This window comes from Mercenaria mercenaria, chromosome 3, assembly GCF_021730395.1.
Source record: "Mercenaria mercenaria strain notata chromosome 3, MADL_Memer_1, whole genome shotgun sequence".
NCBI lineage: Eukaryota > Metazoa > Mollusca > Bivalvia > Venerida > Veneridae > Mercenaria > Mercenaria mercenaria.
The window spans coordinates 28,936,796-28,960,111 of NC_069363.1; the positions used below are offsets into that span (position 1 = coordinate 28,936,796).

Below are 23,316 nucleotides of genomic sequence, written 5' to 3' on the forward strand. Positions count from 1 at the left end.
GGAAATCAAGAAAGCCCCTAGTACAGAGTAATTGAATCAAACAATTATAGTCTTAGAAAATTAAAACAAATTACAGGTAAATACCGGTAATACCAATTTGTTTGTTATGGGTTAAACACTGTTTCAGCAGTATTTCAGTTCTATAGTGACAGGCAGTTAACCTAAATGGTGTTCCTGGTATATGTATTAGTACTTATCTGTTCTCTACAAGTAACTGCCAACTTCTCCACATGAATCAGAGGTGAAATGACATCAGACACAACTTTTTTTTTTCTCATCATACTGACACAGAGAATATGTGCCTTGCCCTAGACTCACAACCACACCATCCATAGACCTGCACTCCCACTCAGCTAAATGGGTGGGCTAAATAATGTAAAGACCTGGCTAAAAGCAAAGCAATAAACAAACAAAACTAAGGTGCAATATATATTATCACAAACTCTTGTTACAAGAAAATAATTAAAATATTTAATAAAATATATAATGTACAATCTTTGTGCTACTTCAAATAAACAGTCATATAACAACAATTAACCTTTAACACTGAATTCTTCCAAACAAATAGCATTAAAACTGTAATGTAACTCAAGGAACTTTAATTAAGATAACCAACAACTGTTTATAACAAACAACTGGAAAGATTAGAATTATAGTAGACAATGTGTCAAGGTAAATTGTCTTAAACAGTGGTCTTATGTGCCAATTGCTAAAAGTATATCACCAGTAGATTACATCAGTAAGTCTGTTACCATATACATGTAGTAATATTGCACAATGTTAAGTATAGTACAGTTGGGTGATATTGCACAATGTTAAGTATAGTACAGTAGGGTGATATTGCACAATGTTAAGTATAGTACAGTTGGGTGATATTGTACAATGTTAAGTATAGTACAGTTGGGTGATATTGTACAATGTTAAGTATAGTACAGTTGGGTGATATTGCACAACGTTTGTCAGTAAATCTATTGCAGAACATGAATATTGCACAATGTTGGCCAGTAAATCTATTGCAGAACAAGACTAGAAGGTGTTTTTGTCACAAAAACATATGTCTTCCCCCTATGTATACCTTTAGCTCTGGTGGCCATTTTGTGCAGCAAAGTGGAACATTCTGGCGATATGCACAACTAGGCTTGTTACTGATCACTCCTGTGATTTTGTTGAAATCCAGCCAGCAGTTTGACCTGTGAAAGCCTGACAAGATTTTTCTATTTTTAGCTCTGGTGGACATTTTGTGAAGGGAAGCAGAACATGCCGGCGATATGCACAACTAGGCTTGGTACTGATCACTCCTGTGATGTTTCCTCGAAATCCCGCCAGCAGTTTGACCTGTGAAAGCCGGACAAGATTCTTCTATTTTTAGCTCTGGCAGCCGTTTTGTGAAGCAAAGCAGAATATGCCGGCGATATTCACAACTAGGCTTGGTACTGATCCCTCCTGGGAAGTTTCGTCGAAATCCCCCCAGCAGTTTGACCTGTGAAAGCCGGATAAGATTTTCTTATTTTTAGCTCTGGTGGCCATTTTGTGAAGCGAAGCGGAACATGTCGGCGATATGCACAACTAGACTTGGTACTGATCCCTCCTGGGAAGTTTTGTCAAAATCCAGCCAGCAGTTTGACCTGTGAAAGCCGGATAAGATTTTCTTATTTTTAGCTCTGGTGGCCATTTTGTGAAGCGAAGCGGAACATGCCGGCGATATGCACAACTAGGCTTGGCACTGATCCCTCCTGGGAAGTTTCGTCGAAATCCAGCCAGCAGTTTGACCTGTGAAAGCCGGACAAGCTTAATGTGGACAGACAGACGGATGGACAGATGGCAAAGGCAAGAGCAATATGTCTCCCCCGTGGGGAGACATAAATATTACACCATGTGAATCAGTAAGTCTGTGACAGAATAGTGATATTGCATGAGGTGAATCAGTAACTTAATAGTCTATTACTGTTTAGCAGGGTCACTCAAAACAGTTCATTTTGAAAGACCCTGTGTCTAGTGATATTGTACAACATAATGATTAAATGTTTTATTGCACTATTTGTAATTAATTATTGCACTGTTGGTAGGTCTAAGCTTCAGACGAAAACAGCTGGTCACTTTGTTGTGTCTGTTTCACAAACTCTTCTGACATTCGCCTCATCTTTGCAGCATTTCCTTCAGATATGATATTCAGATCCCACAATGCACCATTAGTGGCTGTTATCAGTTCAGTGTAGTCATTCTGGTAAAATAGAACAATAAAAATTTGTAAGTAAAACCATTTTCTAAAACTAAAATTAAGGAAAATAAAAAAGTCACTACCACTAAGAAATACTAAAAACTACACTTAAAGACAGGCTCATGAAAAATAAAATCTGTGAAGAAATACAAACTGTTTAATTTTAATTTTCCTCACTCAAGTGACACAAGTGACAAAAGCTCAAAGTATAAGCTCTTAAATTTCATCATATTCTAAGGCTCATATCAGATATAACTTTTTTTCAGCTGTCTTTCCAAAATTCAATACACTGAGTTTCAGTACATTATTTATCCATGGAAACAAGTTTTAGTAAACAATTATTCTTGCAACAAATATACCTTAGGGAGAGATTTGTTTCCCTTGTAGCCTGATTTTTTTGTAATGACCCGACCGTCCGAGTTAATGCCGATGATTCTAGCACTGACTGTCTTGCTGTATGTTGAGATAACATTCAGTGTGATCTCCTGCTCCTCTAGGACTGTCTTGAGAGCAGATATATCTGCCGCTTTGCCAGAACTCTGAAAACAGTTAACAGTATTACCTCTTGAACTGTTATCAGCCCACTGAACTGGCCACAAAAGTTTTGCCACAATTCATTTATGTTTGCTGAACTTGAATTCTTTGTAATTTTTTTTTTTTTTTTTTTTTGGTAGTAACTTCCCCCCTTTTTTTTTTAAACTTTACCAATTTTATAATATTGCAAGTGCTAGATTTATTAGAATATGAACTGTTATAATATTTTTAATTTCACACTCAAGAATGTAGATGTATAGGGGATCTAGTGTGTTTTGAAGTTTGGAGCATCTACCTGTTCCTTCGTCATTAGCATGATAATCATCTTGTGAGCAATAGGGTTAAATGGGAATGCTGCTGCCTCTTTTATAGCAAGGAATGCGTCAGTGTCATCTGTACCACCTGCTGTCTGCTTCGACACCTCAAACAATCCATCCCAATCATAATCATCTCTATTGGTAAATATACTGTAGAAAAAAGAGAGTGCTTACTGGTTAATAGTCACCTAAGTCAAATACCAAATGAACATAAGAAAGGGAATCCTGCCCTTAAGAACAGTTTTTCATGCCGAAGATACAAAATGTTCTTTGGTTTATCTACCCGTAACTGAACTGTATTCTTATTTTCATTGAGAAGGAACCACTAATGTTCCCCTCAGTCCTTTCAGATTCTTTCACTTACTTTCAATGGAATCATCTAAAGAGGAACCTATGAAACTTTTCCAAAGCAAACATCAAATTCCTTTCCAACAAAGTTCAACTTGGTAAATTGTCAATATCCTTCTTATCCAAATCCATACTAATATATGATACTATTACTGGTCCAACTTGCAGAGAAAATTTTATATTTTATATTGAGTACATTATGATTACCTTTTCCTGGACCTCTGACCAGTACTTGAAACATAAGGACAACGACTGCATTTTAGTTCAAAGTTAAGGTTTAGCTAAAATTGGTTCCAAGATACGCTGGGTTTCAATACACATTTTACTGTCTAGTTCAATGTTAAGTTTTAGCTAAGTTGAGTTCCAACATACATTTCTAAGTCTGGTTTAAAGTTAAAATTTAGCTAAGATTGGTTCCAATATACATTTTACAGTCTAGTCCAATGTTAAGTTTTAGCTTAGTTAGGTTCCAATAAACATTTCAGTCTAGTCCAATGTTAATGTTAAGCGAAGATGGGTTCCAACATACATTTTACTGTCCAATCCAATGTTAAGTTTTAGCTAAGCTGGGTTTCAATATACATTTTACTGTCTAGTCCAATGTTAAGTTTCAGCTAAGTTGAGTTCCAACATACATTTCTAAGTCTGGTTTAAAGTTAAAATTTAGCTAAGATTGGTTCCAATATACATTTTACAGTCTAGTCCAATGTTAAGTTTTAGCTTAGTTAGGTTCCAATGAACATTTCAGTCTAGTCCAATGTTAATGTTAAGCGAAGATGGGTTCCAACATAATTTTACAGTCTAGTCCAATGTTAAGTTTTAGCTAAGTTGGGTTCCAATATACATTTCAAAGGATGGTCCAAAGTTAAGGTTTGGCTAGATTCCAATATACATTTGAAAATCTAGTCTAAAGTTAAGGTTTAGCTAAGATTGGTTCCAATATACATTTTACAGTCTAATCCAACGTTAAGTTTTAGCTACATTTGGTTCAAATATACCTTTGAAAGTCTAGTCCAAAGTTAAGGTTTAGCTAAGATTGGGGATCACCTAAAACGCGTGACAATCTTGAATTCCATGATGTCCGTGATGACATAAATACGTGACATACACCTTATATCCATGACACACTGAATATTCCGTGATGGTCTACTTAAGGTACTAAACCCTGTGATGCTATCTATTTTTAGAAATACGATCGTATTTGGCAAACTATGGAACGCTCCGTATAACAATGGAAGGACAGGACTCGGTGATTTACGGAACGTTTCATAGGTTTCCGATGATTGGTTTCTTTATATTTGTTTAAATATTGACCATAAAATCGTGATTATTGACATTTTTATTAACAATAACAAATCTTAAAATATACAATCATTTTCTTTTCATGCATTTTCTATTTTGCTTTTTGGGGTTTGTGCATTTTTTTAAAGTAGTAGGGAACGTCATCTGCTGGTATGTCGTCTTTTTGTAGTCCCTCGCATTCAGGGTCGTACCATATTTTACATTTATCACAAACAACATACATACCATCTTCCACTACTCTACATGAACAAAGTTTCAGCCCTTTTTTCTAAACTACTTGGTTTAGCTCTCAAGAAAGGACAATCCTGATTTTTTGAATTTCCATGTGACATTGGCTGTAAAACTTGTTCATTTCCGATATACTGAATTACAAATGGACTGTTGGTACAAACCGGCTCGTGATAAACAAATTTCACAAATTCTTTTGAAGCTCCATTCTCTGTATGGATATAGAAATATTTTTTCTTCAATCTTGGATTTCGGCGAGGTAGGCCCACAGTTCCTTGGTTCACCCAACGATGTCGGCTCACCAATCCTGATTTTTCTAAGCCTTCTCCTTTGAAAATCCATGTTTCCCCACCTTTTGGCCTGAACGGTAGCGCCGATATCGGCTGTTTGGACCGTATTAAATGGAGAATTTGTTCCATAGATAACGACATCTATTTTTCATCCATTTTAGCTGACGACGTTACTAAGACAATCACGTGACGTCATTGTCATTAAATTTGATGTCGTCACGTAATGACATTGTTAGAACTGGCATAATGTCGTGATATGAACTGCCCATGAGTTTAAGAGGCAAAAACAATACAAACATCAAAACCCGTGACAGACCCCGTGACAAAAAATATATTTTCCGTGATGACATCGTCACGGGTTTTAGTAGATCTGTAAGATTGGTTCCAATATACATTTCACAATCTAATCCAATGTTAAGTTTTAGCTAAGTTGGGTTTAAATATACATTTGAAAGTCTAGTCCAAAGTTAAGGTTTAGTACAATGTTAAGTTTTAGCTAAGCTGGGTTTCAATATACATTTTACAGTCAAGTCTAATAGTAAGTTTTAGCTACGTTGGGTTCCAATATATATTTCAAAGTCTAGTCCATAGTTAAGTTTTGCTAAGATGAGTCCCAATATATATTTTACAGTCTAGTCCAATGTTAAGTTTTAGCTAAGTTGGGTTCCAATACACATTTCAGTCTAGTCCATAGTTAAGATTTAGCTAAGATGGGTACCAATATACATTTTACAGTCTATGCCAATGTAAAGTTTTAGCTAAGTTGAGGTCCAATATACATTTCAAAGGCTGGTCCAAAGTTAAGGTTTGGCTGAGATAGGTTCCAATATACATTCCAAAGTCTAGTTCAATGTTAAGGTTTAGCTAACTTTGGTTTCAATATACATTTTACTGTCTACTCCAATGTGAAGTTTTAGCTAAGACAGGTTCCAATATACATTTTACAGTCTAGTCCAATGTTAAGATTTAGCTAAGATGGGTTTCAATATACATTTACAGTCTAGTCCAATGTTAAGTTTTAGCTTAGTCAGGTTGCGGTATACATTACCTACCAGTTGTTATTGTCTTCCAGCCTAACTACATGTGGTGCTGGATCACTTCCTCCAAATAAAACCACACCAAACCTGACTTCTTTAAACTGATCAAAGGCACTGAGGATTGCTAGTTCATACATATAGTCTTCAGCACGGTCCTTCTTTTTAGTCATGCTGACATGTTGTGAGACAACAAATACAATATCCAAGGAACCAGCTACAGAACTCTCTATAACAGGTGATTCAAACTCACAGCCTGCAAAATAAACAAGAGAATATTTGTTTGTTTAAGTGTAAGATAAAAAAAAAATTCAGAGTGAAAACCAGATGCAATATTATCACAGCTGTAGGTGTAAACATTAAATGGGGTGTATACAGGTAAAAGGTAGTTTCATTATGTTAACTGATATGAAAATCTTGTTTATTTGAGAACTGTGAGAACTGAAAAATGTTCTTTTATACTGTTACATTTATATTATTTCTACTTAAAACAGTATCCTGATACCATGAAACAGCTTCTGAAGAGTTTGTAGGAAGGCATTTTCAGTGAAATCTTTTTTGTTTGCGCAGGACAAATTTTTGCTGCGCAAATTTAAGACCGCGCTATTATCTAACCATTTAGTATATAGCTATCCGAAATGATTTCCTGTACAAAATATTGGTGTTATATAAGACCCGTGTATTTCAAATTTTCTCAAAACGTCACAGTTTATTGGCTATTAATTAAAGCTTGTCTTCATAGGAATTTATTTGTTTTTACCAAAATAGATTATGAAAACTGATTAAATTATTTATATAAATTGGTTAATTGGTTATTCTTTACAAACACTTCAATTCACAGTAATTCAAAAACTAATTTTATACCTTCAATACTAATGCATTATACTAGCTGCATCACTAAATCAGCTGGTGAGGGTAAAAACTTCTTGTTTCTTTAAACTTGATACTGATGCTCTTTAGGTGTATATGTGAAACTGAATAGGCACCTACATATATTCCAACATACATTATAACAAGAGTTGTCAGAAGGACAGCAACTCTTTGAAAATGTTTACCCAGACATTATTACTACAAGATATTAAACACTATTTTTTTAGGATGGGGGAGTTTGGGGAGTAGGTGCAGAGGTATGAAGAGAATGAGATTGAGAAGGTTTAACCCTTACCCTGCTAACTTTCAACAAGAGCACCGCCTTGCGGGTGCAGACGCTCATCTGATTTTTTTTTTTGTGTAATAGAAATATTGTCCTACCCATGATTTTCTAAGTCTAAAAAGGGGCATCATTCTTACAAAAAGCAGGATAGAGTTATGTTTCTCGATGTTCAGTGTCCACTTATGATGGTGAAAAACTGTTGCAAGTTTTAAAGCAATAGCTTTGATAGTTTATGAGAAAAGTTGACTTAAACATAATACTCAACCAAGAAAATGATTTTCTAAGTCCAAAAGGGGCAATAATTATTGCAAAAAGCAGGATGGAGTTATGTTGCTTGTTGTACAGGGTCAGCTTATGATGGTGAACAAGTGTTGCAAGTTTCAAAGCAATAGCTTTGATAGTTTAAGAGAAAAAGTTGACCTAAACATAAAACTTAACCAAGAAATCTGATATTTTCTAAGTCCAAAAGGGGCCATCAATCTTGCAAAAAGCAGGATGGAGTTATGTTTCTTGCTGTACAGGGTCAACTTATGATGGTGAACAAGTGTTGCAAGTTTTAAAGCAATAGCTTTGACAGTTTAGGAGAAAAGCTGACCTAAACATAAAACTTAACCAAGAAAACTGATGTTCTAAGTCCAAAAGGGGCAATAATTCTAGCAAAAAGCAAGATGGAGTTAGGTTTCTTGATGTACAGGGTCTGCTTATGACGGTGAACAAGTATTCCAAGTTTCAAAGCAATAGCTTTGATATTTTAGGAGAAAAGTTGACCTAAACATAAAACTTAACCAAGAAATCTGATATTTTCTAAGTACAAAAGGGGCCATAAATCTTGCAAAAATCAAGATGGAGTTATGTTTCTTGCTATACAGAGTCAGCTTATGATGGTGAACAAGTATTCCAAGTTTCAAAGCAATAGCTTTGATAGTTTAGGAGAAAAGCTGACCTAAACATAAAACTTAACCAGGCAACGCCGACGCAGACGCCGACGCCGACACCGACGCCGACGCCAACGCCGACAACCGCTCAAGTGATGACAATAACTCATCATTTTTTTTCAAAAAATCAGATGAGCTAAAAATGAACTTGTCCACCTTCCAATTTGGACAGTACCATTAACTATTAAAAGAAGTGCTTACCAAACAAAAAGATACAGGTCAGATTGCAGGGATGTGCAGGCTGATAATGATCTACACTTGCCGCAAAGGCAGAACCAATTATTGTGTACAGCATGGTAAGGGTTAAAAAAGAGGTGTAGTGACAGTGTATGTGCAGGAGGTACAGGCAGGTTATGTAGGATACTCAGAACTCTATATGAGATATAAATGTGAAAGATGTAAACAGAAAATAAAGATAAAAGAAACTGGAATGGGACATACAGGGAAAACAAATTTTTTCTAAATGCACATACACGTACATTTTCAAAATGTTACCTGAATACTTTTGCATCAATGTCTATTTCATTTTTCATAACAAAATTTTAGCAACAGTAAATTTTACATTCACATTTCTTTATAAACCCTTGTTAAAATTAGTAAAAGATGACACAACTCATCTGACAATGCATCTAATGTTACAACTACATTTAATACTTACTAGCTTAATTCATGTTTTCTAAGAGGCCTCTAAGGCTGAGTGGTTAAGTTTGCTTACTTAAAATTACTTGCCCCTCACCAACGTGAGTTTGAGCCTCACTCAAGCATTGAATTCTTCATGTGAGGAAGCCATACAGCTCGCTTAGAGAAGATCGGCGGTTTTACCCAGGTGCCTGCCCGTTATGAAATAATGCATGGAGGGGTAACTGGGGTTTTTCTCCAATATCAAAGCTGGAAAGTCACCATGTGACCTTTAGCTGTGTCGGTGCAACATTAAACCCAACAAAAACACAATCGTGTTTTGTATTGCATCAACAATGTTAAGGTCAGTGTCCAATATGTACCAGCTGAACTCATACGGCACTATGGGGATGACCAATCAGAATGTTCCATTTACGTACTGAACCAGAAACAGTAACATTAACTGTAGTTTGAACATGTTGTCAAGGCAATACACTTTTGCATCAGAAATATAATATACATTGCAGTTTATCAATGACAAATGATTCAGTGTTGATCCTACCTTGCATTTGTACTGGCTCCTTTATCAGGCCTTTCTGTTCACACACATCTATGTAAGCTTTCAGTGCATGACAAGAGTTCACACCATCCTCACATCTGTGGCCCTCAGCCTCACAATATTGCTGCAATATCACTAACATTACAGATACTCTTACATCATTCTCACTTATAAAAGCAAAATTCTCTAAGTCAATAAAAAATTCCTCAACTTTTGCACAAATTCATTTTTAGAGCTATCAAGTGAATATGGATTGGAAATTTCATCACAAAGCAATGTTACATGAATCATAAAGCGTTTATACTGAAAGTAAAAGACAGCATTTCATCAAAAGTTCTGTGATAATTAATAACACTGTAACTATGACTTTAAATCCAAACCACACTAGTAAAATCATATGTGTGATCATATGGTATAAACACAAATAAGTCTAGTTAAAATGTATGTGTACTCATTTTGTTTGTTGTAACTTCAAACAAAGCCAGTCAAAATGTACATGTATTAATTGTATTCATATGTATAAACTCAAACCCGAGCTAGTCCTAATGTACTTAATAATATAACTTCAAACAAAGCCAGTCAAAATGTACATGTATTTGTTTGAAATTGAATCAAACCAGTTAATCGGCCGCCATATTAAAAATTCTGTTTTCTTTCCTGACGACCATATCAAGGTACTTCCAGCAGCTGACTTCATTAGAAACTTACGGACTTTATCGTTTGCAAGCAGTGTGATAATTAATAAGTCATATCCTGGTGTATTTTATTTCAAATGTATCATGACATGCAAATCCAAGACTATTGATTATGTTCAAGCTGATGTGTTTTAGCAGAAATATACGTTGGATCTATGTGCTGGTCAAAGAAATGTATAAAGATAAAGTACGACTCATGATGTTTATTGTTTGAGAGTGATTATCGGTTTTGCAAATTTGAAATTGGTTTTACCTAGTAATCGAATCGGATCCGATTAACCGGGTAATCATCCCAGTATTCATATGTATAAACTCAAAACAAGCTATTCCTAATGCACGTGTAATCATATGGTAAAACTTCGAACCAATCAAGTCAGACTGTACATGTACTCATACGTATAAACACAAACCCAGCTAGTCCTAATGTACGCGTATTTATATGGTTTAACTTCAAACAATGTCAGTCAAAATGTCTGCTTTTACTGGGTCCAAGGAGTTAACACTAAAAGTTTCAATTTCAGACAGATGGACACAGGCATGGACAGACAAACATCCGGACAGACAACAACAAAGCAATATCCCTCCCCTTTCAACGGGGGATAAAAAACTTGTTTCCTTCTGTATTCATATACTGATAATCTTGAAAAAAACATGACATATGCATAATTGTACTTGTACTCATAAACATCCACATGTACCATCATAAATGTTTGTAAGACCCCGCCCTAAAAAAAGTGTTAAAATGAAACAAACTTACATAGTACCCGAAGGTTATAGAACTACATTTGTATATAGATGAATAGTGTTTCGAGAACAATTTATTACAAGCTTGCTTCACTGTCTCACAGCTATCATCTCCTGGTTCCTGTTTTTCTCTAGAGTCTGAAGTTTGTGCCCTGCAGGTCTGGGAACCAGCTACCACATACTCTGCCATAAACTGGTTACTGTCTGTAGTGAGATGACCACTTTTCAGCCGGAAATCAGTTGATTTCTCTCTATCATTTGTACCAAGCAAACCTAGAAGATAAATAAAGCTGTAATGTAATTCACTCACTGTTTTATACCTTATATGGTAAATCAGAGACAAATAAATCAATCATTATCAAATACTGTGTATAAATCAGGCAAAAATTAAATGAAAAATCATCTTCCAATTTAATTCACTTTGAGAGCACTTTAAATACCATACCTTCACCATATTCTCATCCATTTCTTATATATTTTAAGTATATATACTAACTCATACAAACAAAACAATTTCATTAAGATAATCCATGTAAACAACTGCTCTCAGAACAGGAAATGCCCCCCTTGATGCATTCAGTAACTGCACTAGGAACAGAATTTTTCAGATCACTGTGACCTTGACGTTTGACCTACTGACCTTAAAATAAATAGGGGTCATCTGATGGTCAAGATCTACCTCCCTTTTAAGTTTCCTGATCCTAGGTCCAAGTGTTCTCAAAATATCATCCGAAAACAGTATAACAGTTCCGGGCCACTGTGACCTTGACCTTTGACCGATTGACCTGAAAATCATTAGGGATCATCTGCTTATTATGACCAACCTCCCTTTCAACTTTCATGATAGCAGACCCAAGTGTTCTTGAGTTATCATCCAAAAACCACTGTGGCCCTGATCCTTGACCTTCTGACCTCAAAGTCAATAGGGGTTATCTGCTGGTAATTAACAACCATCTTATCAACTTTCATGATCCTAGGCCCAAGCATTCTTGAGTTATCATCCAGAAACCATTTAACTGTTCTGGGTCACTGTCACCTTGACCTTTGACTTACTGATCTCAAAATCAATAGAGGTCATCTGCTGGTCACGAGCAACCTCCATATCAATTTTCATGATCCTAGCCCCAAGCACTTTTGAGTTCTCATCTGGAAACCGTTTATCTGTTTAACTGTTCTGGGTCACTGTCACCTTGACCTTTGACTTACTGATCTCAAAATCAATAGAGGTCATCTGCAGGTCACGACCAACCTCCATATCAATTTTCATGATCCTAGCCCCAAGCACTTTTGAGTTGTCATCCGAAACCGTTTATCTGTTCCAGGTCACTGTGACCTGGACCTACTGATCTCAAACTCAATAGGGGTCATCTGCTGGTTATGATCAACCCCCAAATGAACTTTCATGATCCTAGGCCCAAGAGTTCTTGAGCCATCATCTGGAAATGGATTGGTCTACATTCCGACTGACAGACCAACCAACATCTGCAAAACAATATACCCCTCCATTATAACATTATATCTGGCTAACCATTTTTACACAAAAGCTGTAAGTGTCTATATTTTGTTGCATATATCCTATTATGCTCTAAACTACAGTAACAGGCTTTTGAAAGCAGAAAACTACTTTTTAATATATTAATGCAAAATTCATATTAATTATATAAAGACTCTTCATGTGTAGTTTTATTTTAGAAAGGTGTAATTTTTAAACAACTTTTTAATGCACATGATGGTTTGTTTTAGGGGTGTTTTTGTGTTGTTTGGGTTGACTGCATGTCTCTTGCTGATGCTTTACAAAGACTGAATTAAATACAACAGGGTTGTTATGACAGTAAACTGAAATGGACAGTTATAATCAACAAAAGTTGATTTTGCCAGACCTGAATCTCAAAGAGAGCAATAGGTGAGTGTGATAGGTCTGGTAAAATACATGAGAGCCGAATGCAACGTCCTAGATAAACTACTGTTACAATAACCCTTTTATTATATACCTCTACATAGTAAAAAGTATTTTGCAAAATAGAACATACAGTAAAAACTCTGAAAACAGGAATCTGTCTGGACAAAGTCAAAAGTCCGGTTTTCAGAGGATTTTGCAAAGATTGTCATGTCTGTTCTTATCTATTTATCAGCCTATGTTTTGTTTAATGTCTTTTAGTTACAGGTATTTGCACTGTATCTGTTCTATTTCAAAACTGAATCATTTTTTACACAAAAACATCACTAGAGCTGCTTCTGAGAAAAGTGCATGTGTCCCACAACTGCCTAATCATCTAAATAGTAGGTAAGTCTTTATATACTGTTTACTCAATACTGAATACAAATACAGTCGAATATCGTTACCTCGATATCGGTTAGCTCGATACTCCGGTTAGCACGATGTGTTTGCGTCAGTCCCGATTTTTCCCTATTTATCTTAATATAATTATTTATCATTACCTCGATATGATTAGCTCGATATTTTGTTTAGCTCGATGAGATTTTTCAGTCCCGTCAACTTACCTGTACTGTTTTTACACCTGGTTTCGTCGATATCACAGCTTGTCAAAAATATCCATATTATTTGTAAGGTGTGAAAATCAACCTATTGTTGTCCGGCGATGTATTAATCATATTCAAGTTAGTTTCGGTGTGTTTGTTTTGCTTGTTATTTAATCTTTAATCCAATTTAAATGTCAGGAAGTTTGCATTTACATGTAATTCCCAACAATTAGTCTTATAAAACACCGTGCAAGCAAGAAAGCTGTTTTCCAATGTAACAACTAATTTGGTCAAAATATTTTCTGTTTGACGAAGTAAAAATCTACAATTTAGGATTGAGTAACAATATGCGTATTTCACTGGTAAATTTTCGTTATTGAAGCACAGTCAAAATGACTACTCAACTAGGAATATTACCGCTGCATTCAGACTTCTTTAGGGAAGGAATAAAATGCTGATGTTTAAATGTATATTTTGAAAAATTAAAAAGTTGTATGTATGTATTTGATTAAGATGTTTTATTTATCAATAACATTCAAATCGTATTTACGTTTTATATGATTTCTGTCCCATTTCAAGCCCAGCCCCCCCCCCCCCCCACCCCTGAAAAAAGCATTGGATATAATGACAATATAGACGTCCGAAACAAGTACAAAGTAGTCCCAGATAGTCAATAACGTTACATCGAACTTCAGATACGTCGATGCAATTTTTACAGTCCCTTGAATATCGAGGTAACGGTATTCAACTGTATACCTTTGAAGAGTAAAAAGGCTGATTTTGGGAAATTCAACGGCCATAATTCTGAAGTTCCTTGGGCAATTTGGCTAGTTAATGAATTTGGCCAAGGAGTTATGATCAAAAACCTTTGGTTCAAGTTTGGTGAAGATCGGATGAGAAATATTCGACTTAGAGCGCAGACATGCAAGAGTAAATAGCCAATTTTTGGTAATTCAAGGGCCATAATTCCGAAGCGCCTGGGCCGATTTGACTAGCTATTAAAACTGGCAGAGGACTTATGGTCAAACACATTTTGTTAAAGTTTGGTGAAGATCAGATGAGAAATGTTTGACTTATTTTGCGGACAAGAGTAAAAAGGCCAATTTTCGGTAATTCAAGGGCCATAATTCCGAAGTGCCTATGCTGATTTGGCTAGTTATCAAACTTGGTTGGGGACTTATGGTCAAACACATTTTGTTCAAGACTGGTGAAGATCGGATGAGAAATGTTTGACTTAAGAGTGAAGACAAGATTTTTGACAGACAGACACACACACACACAAAGGAGTAAATCTATATGTCTCCAACAACACTGTATGGTGGAAGACATAATGATACTTTACAATGAAAAGAATATTTCACTTATTGTGAAGATCTGAACAGACAAGCTCCTTTGTATCATGGTTTACTTGCAGTGTCATTATAACTGTTAACTTCTATCTGTAATATACTTCAACTGACGAATGGTCATGGCTATAAGCCTTACTCCAACTTAATCAGCTACAACAGGGATTATCTACTCAGGATGTCCAATCATCCCCTGATGTTTCAACATTCTCAAGTTATGGATTGGAAATGGTTTTCAATGTTCTGGACCCTGTGACCTTGAACTTTGCTCCAGTGACCCCAAAATCGGAAGTGGTCATCTACTCTGCATATCCAATTATCCTTTGAAGTTTCAACATTCTGGGTCAAGTGGTTCTCAAGTTATAGATCGAAAATAAGTTTCCATGTTCAGACCCCTGTGACTTTAACCTCTGCTTCAGTGATCACAAAACAATAGGGGTCATCTGCTCTCTAGGTATTATCATCCTATGAAGTTTGAAGGTTCTTGGTCAAATGGTTCTCAAATTATTGATTGTGAACAGTTTTTCATGTTCTGGCCCTGTGACATTGACCTTTGATCATGTGATCCAAAATCACCAGAGTTCATCAACTCAGCATGTCCAATCATCCTATGAAGTTTCATTATTCTGGGTCAAATAGTTCTCAAGTTATTGATAGGAAATTGTTTTCCATGTTCAAGCTCTTGTGACCTTGACCTTTGTTCGAGTAATCCCAATAACAATAGGGGTCATCTACTCAATTAACCCTATCATCCTATGAAGTTTGAAGGTTCTAGGTCAAATGGTTTTCCAGCTACTGATCGAAAATGAAATGTGACTGATGGATGGCCTGTATGGCCTTGACATTTGATCTAGTGACCCCAAAAACTATAGGGGTCATCTCCTCTGTAAGTCCTTTCAGCCTAGTAAGAAGTTTTCATTTTCTTAATCCAATGGTTTCCAAGTTATTGTGCGGAAATGGTTTTCCATGTTCTGACCTCTGTGACTTTGACCGTCAATAGGGTGACCAAAAAATCTACAGGGGTCATCTACTCTGAATGTCCAATCATCCTAAGAAGTTTCAACATTCTGAGTCAAGTTTAAGTGGTTTTCAAGTTATTGATCAGAAACAGTTTTCCATGTTCAGGCCCCTGTGACCTTGACCTTCAATAGAGTGACCCAAAAATCAACAGGGTCATCTACTCTGCATGTGCAATAACCCTTTGAAGTTTCAAGATTCAACTGGATCTCAAGATACTGATCAGAAATGGTTTTCCATGTTCAGGTCCATGTGACCTTGACCTTTGATGGAGTGACCCCAAAAACAATAGCGGTTGTTTACTCCATAAGCCCTACCACCATATGAAGTTTGAAGGTTCTAGGTCAAATTGGGGTGAGAGAAATTTTTACAGAATGATAAGGGTGTATAAATAAAAGACAGCATGCTCAATATGAGCTAAATGCTCTCTAAAATGATCTAATTAGAGCTGGGTATCGCTCCTGAAAAACATATTGTGATATATTGGGATATTTAGGGCAGTATCACTATACTTATTATGATATTTTATTATCAGTTTTGTTCATTTTCGTTTTTGATATTTTTTGTACAGAACTCAATGTCTTCTCTGTAAATATTGTAAACAGGAAAGTTTTTGTCTGTGATTTTTCTTTCTATTTTCTAAAAGAACCAAATGGTAAGAAAAAAGCAATAATATAAACTGGATGTACTCAATTTATATGCTCTCATTAAACAAGAGGGCAAAGATGGCCCTAAGTTGCTCACCTGAATAACACACAACAGTGTAAACATGTTTTACCTAGTGATTTCATGGAGACAAATAACCTGACCAACTTTCATTAAGATTGGACCAAAAAATGTGGCCTCTTGAATGTATACAAGCTAATTCTTTGATTTGACCTGGTGACCTAGTTTTTTGACCTTACATGACCCAGATAAAAATTCATACGATATTTCATGCACACAAACATTCTGACCAAGTTTCATGCACTTCAAATGAACATGAGTGTTAACAAGCTTTTCCTCTGATTTGAACGGGTGACCTAGTTTTTGACCCCATATGTCCCAGTTTCAAAATTAGCCTAGGAATCATCAAATCATTCTGACAAAGATTGATGAAGATAGGGTCATAAATGTGGCCTCAAGAGTGTTAACAAGCTTTTCCTTAGATTTGACTGGGTGACCTAGTTTTTCGACCCATATGACCCAGTTTCGAATTTGGCCTATAAATCTTCAAAATAAACATTCTAACCAAGTCTCATGAAGATAGGGTCATAAATGTGGTCTTTTTGGTTGTTAACAAGCTTTTCCTTGATTTGACCTGATGACCTAGTTTTTGACCCGACATGACCCAGTTTCAATCCAGGCTTAGAAATCATCAAAATATCATTCTATGCAAGTTTGTATCAAATTAAAGCATAAAAGAGACCTCTATATGGCTTATAAGGCCAAACTATAAAATTTTGCCCCTTTCTGGGGCAGTAACTCCAGAACCCATGATAGAATCTAGCTGGTCTCAAAAGGAACTGAGATCTTATTGTGACTTAAGTTGTGTGTAAGTGTGGTTAAAATCAAATATAAAATGTCACTTCTATCATGTTCACAAGGTAAAAATTCACAAATTTTCGCTCTTTCAGGGGTCAATCAGGGGCCGTAACTCCGGAACCTATGATTGGATCTGACAGATTCTTCATGGAATCCAAGATTTATTGTTGCTGAAGATATTTTGCAAGTTTGTATCAAATCAAACCATAAATGAAGTCTCTATATGGCTGCAAAAGCTAAACATACCAAATTTTGGCCCTTTAAGGGCCAATAACTTTGGAACCGATGATGGGATCTAGCTAGTTTTCAAAAGGAACTGAGATATTATGCCAATACAAGTTGTGTGCAAGTTTGATTAAAGTTGATTGTAAAATGTGGTCTCTATCATGTTCACAAGCCAAAAATAGCAAATTTTGGCCTTTTAAGGGGCCATAACTCTGGAACCCATGATGGGATCTGGCCAGTTTTCAAAAGGAACCAAGATATTATGCCAATACAAGTTGTGTGCAAGTTTGAAATTGATTGCAAAATGTGGTCTTTATTGTGTTCACAAGAAATTGTGAAAGGACGACAGACAGACGATGGACAGACTGATGGACAAAATGTGATCACAAAAGCTTATGTGACAGGTAAGCTAAAAAAGAACAAACTTGCACACTTTACACAAATACATGTTGTACTTGAAGAAGTATGTCTCACATCTCATAAATGTGTATCTATTTTTAGCAACATATTTCAAAGAATTTTATCTTGGACTATGGATGTAGTACACCTTGGATGTGTAGTCAGCTGTATATGTTGGTATTTTATTTGTCAGACTGAAAATTTTCTTAAGAAATACTATTTTACTAGAAAAATCAATATTTATGGAATCTTGAAACAATATCATTGTAATAATTTTTTGTATCACAATACACTTGTAAACTGATATAACCTTACAGCTCTAGATCTAATTCAAGGTAATAATTTTGAAGACTCTATCCTTTCATGTGAGGGTATTTGTCACTTACATGATCAGGATATTTAATTACAAGAAATCCAGGACCACTGATAGGTTAACTTACTGTCAAACAATATAGACTCACCTATGGTTTCATTTATGTATGAACCTTCCATAGTCACAAGGCAATTATCATAAGCCGTATCAAACTCTAGATTCAAGCCATATGGAGTGCATACGTGTATTGTATCAGCCTTCTTTTCGACTGTCACTGTATCGTCAGAGACCTCCGCACTAAAATATAAAGCCCATTTCAAGATCTAAGATTTATGAATTAACCAGAAAATATTTTGAGAAAGTTTTTGTTTACACATATCTAATACAATTAATTATGCTGCAATTAGTGGTTTATATTTTCAATCTGCAGTAAAACGAAAGTTACTGTTTCATTCAAATTTCAAGGAAAATTAAAATTTAAAACTTTAAATGTAGAAATCTAATATTTTGAAATACAATGTAAGTCTAGCAAAACATTGAACAGATGACTCTATCCTTTTTTATTGGCTGAATTTTTTTAAGATACAATAATGTTTTCAAAAAATATGGTGAAATAAAATTGTACATTGCAAAACAATATTTGTTTAAAACATGCAGAAATACTTGAAACTTCAACCTGCAGGCAGCAAGTGATTCTTCCTTTGTGACCAGTGCAGACAAAGATCAACCTGCACATACAATCTTGATCTTGTTCTGAACTGTTCACTATTCAGTCAATAATTTTCCAGTGAATACTCCTTTATAAGTGGAACAGCCCAGATTGAACAACAGACCAGTCTGTTTTAGAAATTTAGCAGAGTAGAGGTTGATACCATAAAAAGAGAATGGTTTGTCTGAGAAGTAAGGAAGCTAAATTAAATTTATCTAGGGCATACCTTGGTAGTCTACAGTTGTCTAGATACACATTCTTGTCCCACCCAACTGTTACTGACTTATTAGAGGTCAGCAAGGTCACACCAGCAGGGGAGAGAACTAGGGACCATCTTCGTTGTCTGAGATCAGAGGCAAGTAGATAGCTGCATTCTTCTGTCTTAATAGCTGTTCATTTCAATAAAATAAGATTTATAAGTTACCTAACAGAGTTTTTTTTATCAAATAAAGTAAAATAAAATCCAATTAAATGGCATGTGCTGACAACAATAATATATTACACTATTAAAACACAAGCTGAATATAACATTAACTAGATGACATCCCCACTTCCTGTCACTGTACATGGTTTCACAACACTAGGTGAAATATTTTTTAAGATATATGCAGCACACTTTATGTGACTGTTTCACTAGGACAAGAACCATAACTCTGGTCTGGCTGGTTCAAACACCAGGTGCACAATTTCACATGCTATATGACAATCATCTAATATCTAATGACTCTTAAGTCAAATACTTTTTGAGATACATTTCACATACTATATAACAACAAGAGTGCCAGAATGTCACAATATACGCCCGTCACAGCAAATTTCTTTACTCTAGCACCTGTATTTGCAAATGGAATTTTAATTTTGTGGTTGTTTAGTATATATAATCATTGTAAGTCATTTGTTTTTCTAAGTCCACAAAAAAACTCCTTACCAGGTAGAGATACCTTAAAATACACCTAAAATTTGAAAGTAACATCTATGCTTACCACAGAAAAGTGGTCTTGTTTTTTTCCCTACAGTCAATTATAAAAAAGTTACAATATAAGTTATATATAGTAACAACTAAGGGAAGTTAATCTTTAAAAAAAAAAAAAAAAAAAAGAAAAAAAAATCTTTACCAGATAGAGATTGGTCAAAATACACCTCATAATTGGATGTAGCATGCATGTTTTACTACAGAAAAGTGGTCTCGATTTTTCCCTACGACTAGTAATGAAAAAGTTACAATATAAGCTATTTATAGTAACAACTAAGGGAAGTCATTCTAAAGAAGGGAACTGCGCATGACACTTCGTCTCATGATGGTATATAACTGTGCCAAGTTACATCAAAATCCCTCCATGCATGAAGAAGAAATGCTTTGGACAAAGTCATTCTTGTATCTGACCTTTGGCCTCTAAGTGTGACCTTGACCTTAGACCTAGGGACCTGTTCTTGCGCATGACACTCCACCTCGTGGTGGTGAACATTTGTGCCAAGTTATATCAAAATCCCTCCATGCATGAAGAAGATATGCTCCGGACAAAGTTTTCTTTCTTGTATCCTTTGACCTCTAAGTGTGACCTTGACCTTAGACCTAGGGACCTGGGTCTTGCGCACAACACTCCATCTCATGATGATGAACAATTGTGTCAACTTTCATCAAAATCCCTCCATGCATGAAGAAAATATGCTCAGGACAAAGTCATTCTTGAATTTGACCCTTGACCTCTAAGTGTGACCTTGACCTTAGACCTAGGGACCTGGCTTTTGCGCATGACACTTCGTCTCATGATGGTGAACAACTGTGCCAAGTTTCATCAAAATCCCTCCATGCATGTAGAAGATATGCTCCGGACAAAGTCTGTGGATGCGCCCGCCCGCCCGCCAGGGGCGTTCCCATAATACGTCCCGTTTTTCAAACGGGCATATAAAAATCTAAATTAAATAAATGTTTTAAGATTTTAAGTCAATTATTTTAAAGATACATGTACATGCGATACAAACTTGTATAATTTTTGACACATTATTATAAGATTCACATATACTGAAATAAACAAGATTTCAAAAGTTTTATCTATTTGTGAATGGGAATTCTATACTAGAATAACGGCAGAATGATACAGTCACACTGGATGCACCCTAATTTACCTGTCAAGTCAAAGAAACTGTTATCAAATGTTTGAACACTGAGCACTCTGTCAGAATCATGACGTCCAAATATAACAGCTACACTTTTCGTAGATTCCTCTGCCAACTTTCTGTATCTGTAGTAATGTCGAGCAAAACCAAACATCTCTTTTATTTGATGGAAAAGAATTCCATAAAACTGTGTAGGCTTTGGAAAATCCTGTAAGAAATACTAAGTTGATAGTGAAGTGGAATCATTTACAATTGGGCAAATATAAAGCAAATGCACTTTGCTACCTCAGTAATATATACATTTATTACAACAGACCAATTAAGTTATCTGATTCCAAACTACAGGTGCTGGGCTGAAACCATTTTTCTATTTTTAGTTACAGTGACCTTGACTCTGACCAAAGTGACCCCTAAATACATTCCCAACCTTTGTGTTTGATAGAAGCTATCTTCACACCACAATTACTGACAATAGGTGTACCATAACTAAAGATATTGAGTGGAAGCTTTTTTACAAGTTTTAGTAACGGTGACTCCAAATAACATACATAGCTACTTCTTCAGATATGCTTACTGTACATCAAGTTTGATGACAGTAAGTCCAAACTTAAACTAGAGTTCTCACAGGAGTGACCAGTTATACCCCCACAATACAGCTTTGTCACAGAACCAATCCAGTGTCAAAGCCAAATATGCTTGAACTTTGACCTACTGACCTCAAAAAAACCTGGTCATGACCAACCTCCCTATGAATTAAGTGTTCCAAAGTTATTGTCCGGAAACGGTTTAAATGTTATGGGTCACTCTGACCTTTTGAAATCAAAGTTAACTGTGATCCTAGGTCCAAGCATTCTGAAGTTATTGTCCAAAAACCACTAACTGTTCCGGGTCACTGAGACCTTGACCTGTGACCTACCAACCTCAAAATCAATAGGGGTTATCTAATGGTCATGGCCAACCTCTATCATCTTAGGCCCAAGCATTTTCAAGTTATCATCCAGAAAGCGGATAAAGTTTTTATTTTATATTATGGTATGAAAAGGCATATTTCACTTCTTCTATGGACTTGGGCTGGACCACTGGCAACTTCTTTTTATTTTCATACCACTTTATTGAAAATACATGTATCATATATTGAGCCCCGCCATGAGAAAACCAACATAGTGGGTTTGCGACCAGCATGGATCCAGACCAGCCTGCACATCCGCGCAGTCTGGTCTGGATCCATGCTGTTTGCTTACAGTTTCTCCAATTCCAATAGGCTTAAAAAGCAACCAGACTGCATGGATGCGCAGGCTGGTCTGGCTCCATGCTGGTCGCAAACCCACTATGTTGGTTTTCTTATGGCATGGCTCATATAATTGATGAAGAAACTTGAATATCTTATACTCATCATGCTTTAGAATATCAACTAAGATATATATTTGTAGCGAATATTATGTCAGCTGGCTGTCCTACATTTTTGAATCTTTGACTGAACATACACCATACTCACAAACAATCTTCTAAAGGTGAAAGGTGTTGTACTGATCACATAGGTATACTGTCCTTGCTGTAGTATTTCCTCAATTTTCTTAGTTCTGAATTCACTTGTGCTGACACTGAACAAGAGTTTACTGGCCATTTTAATGGCAAGATAGTCTAGAAATTGTAACCTTCTTATCATTGGGTTTGGTTCTGCAAATAAAGGTTTCAAGATTTAATCAGGTTGCTAAGTCTTCTATTAGATTTACATTATATGATTTGAAATTTAGAAAGCACTTCCAATTTTGTTAACATAACATTTATTCAGCTGTCCGTAAGACAGCCAATGCTCGACTATTTGAAATATTGTCCCAGAAGCAGGAAAATATTACCTAAAATGTTAAAATATCAAAAGAGTTTTAAGTTCAAAAGGGGATATAATTTGACCAAAATGCAAGTCAGAGTTACGGGACCTGATGTTATCAACTAGTTTTATTACCCCGAAGGCCCATGTGAAGTTTCAACTTAATACCTGCATTTGTTCTGCAGATAGTAACTTGCATGCAAAACTTTAACCAGAATTTTCTAAGTCCAAAAGGGGGCATAATTTGCCCAAAATACATGTCAGAGTTATGGGACTTGATCCAGTGAGGTTGGTAATTGATCTAGAAAACGAAAAAATAACTGTCAAATCTGTATGCCTTTTAGTAATAGCTGTATGTACTTGCACGCAAAACTTTAACCA

General features: G+C 35.7%; 1 protein-coding gene across 1 annotated transcript in view; it reads right to left on the bottom strand.

Moving 5' to 3' along the window:
* Positions 1-416: 416 nt before the first annotated feature.
* Positions 417-23,316, bottom strand: part of LOC123525854 (uncharacterized) — a 150,824-nt gene continuing 127,924 nt past the window's right edge. The window contains exons 35-44 of the mRNA XM_053538097.1: positions 22,603-22,784; positions 21,117-21,315; positions 19,216-19,378; positions 18,429-18,577; positions 10,989-11,248; positions 9,540-9,660; positions 6,290-6,527; positions 3,048-3,219; positions 2,578-2,757; positions 417-2,221 (exon numbers count right to left, since the gene is read on the bottom strand). Coding sequence (XP_053394072.1) covers positions 2,069-2,221; positions 2,578-2,757; positions 3,048-3,219; positions 6,290-6,527; positions 9,540-9,660; positions 10,989-11,248; positions 18,429-18,577; positions 19,216-19,378; positions 21,117-21,315; positions 22,603-22,784 — 1,817 coding nt within the window. The 3' untranslated portion in view covers positions 417-2,068. The remainder of the gene's footprint in view (positions 2,222-2,577; positions 2,758-3,047; positions 3,220-6,289; positions 6,528-9,539; positions 9,661-10,988; positions 11,249-18,428; positions 18,578-19,215; positions 19,379-21,116; positions 21,316-22,602; positions 22,785-23,316) is intronic.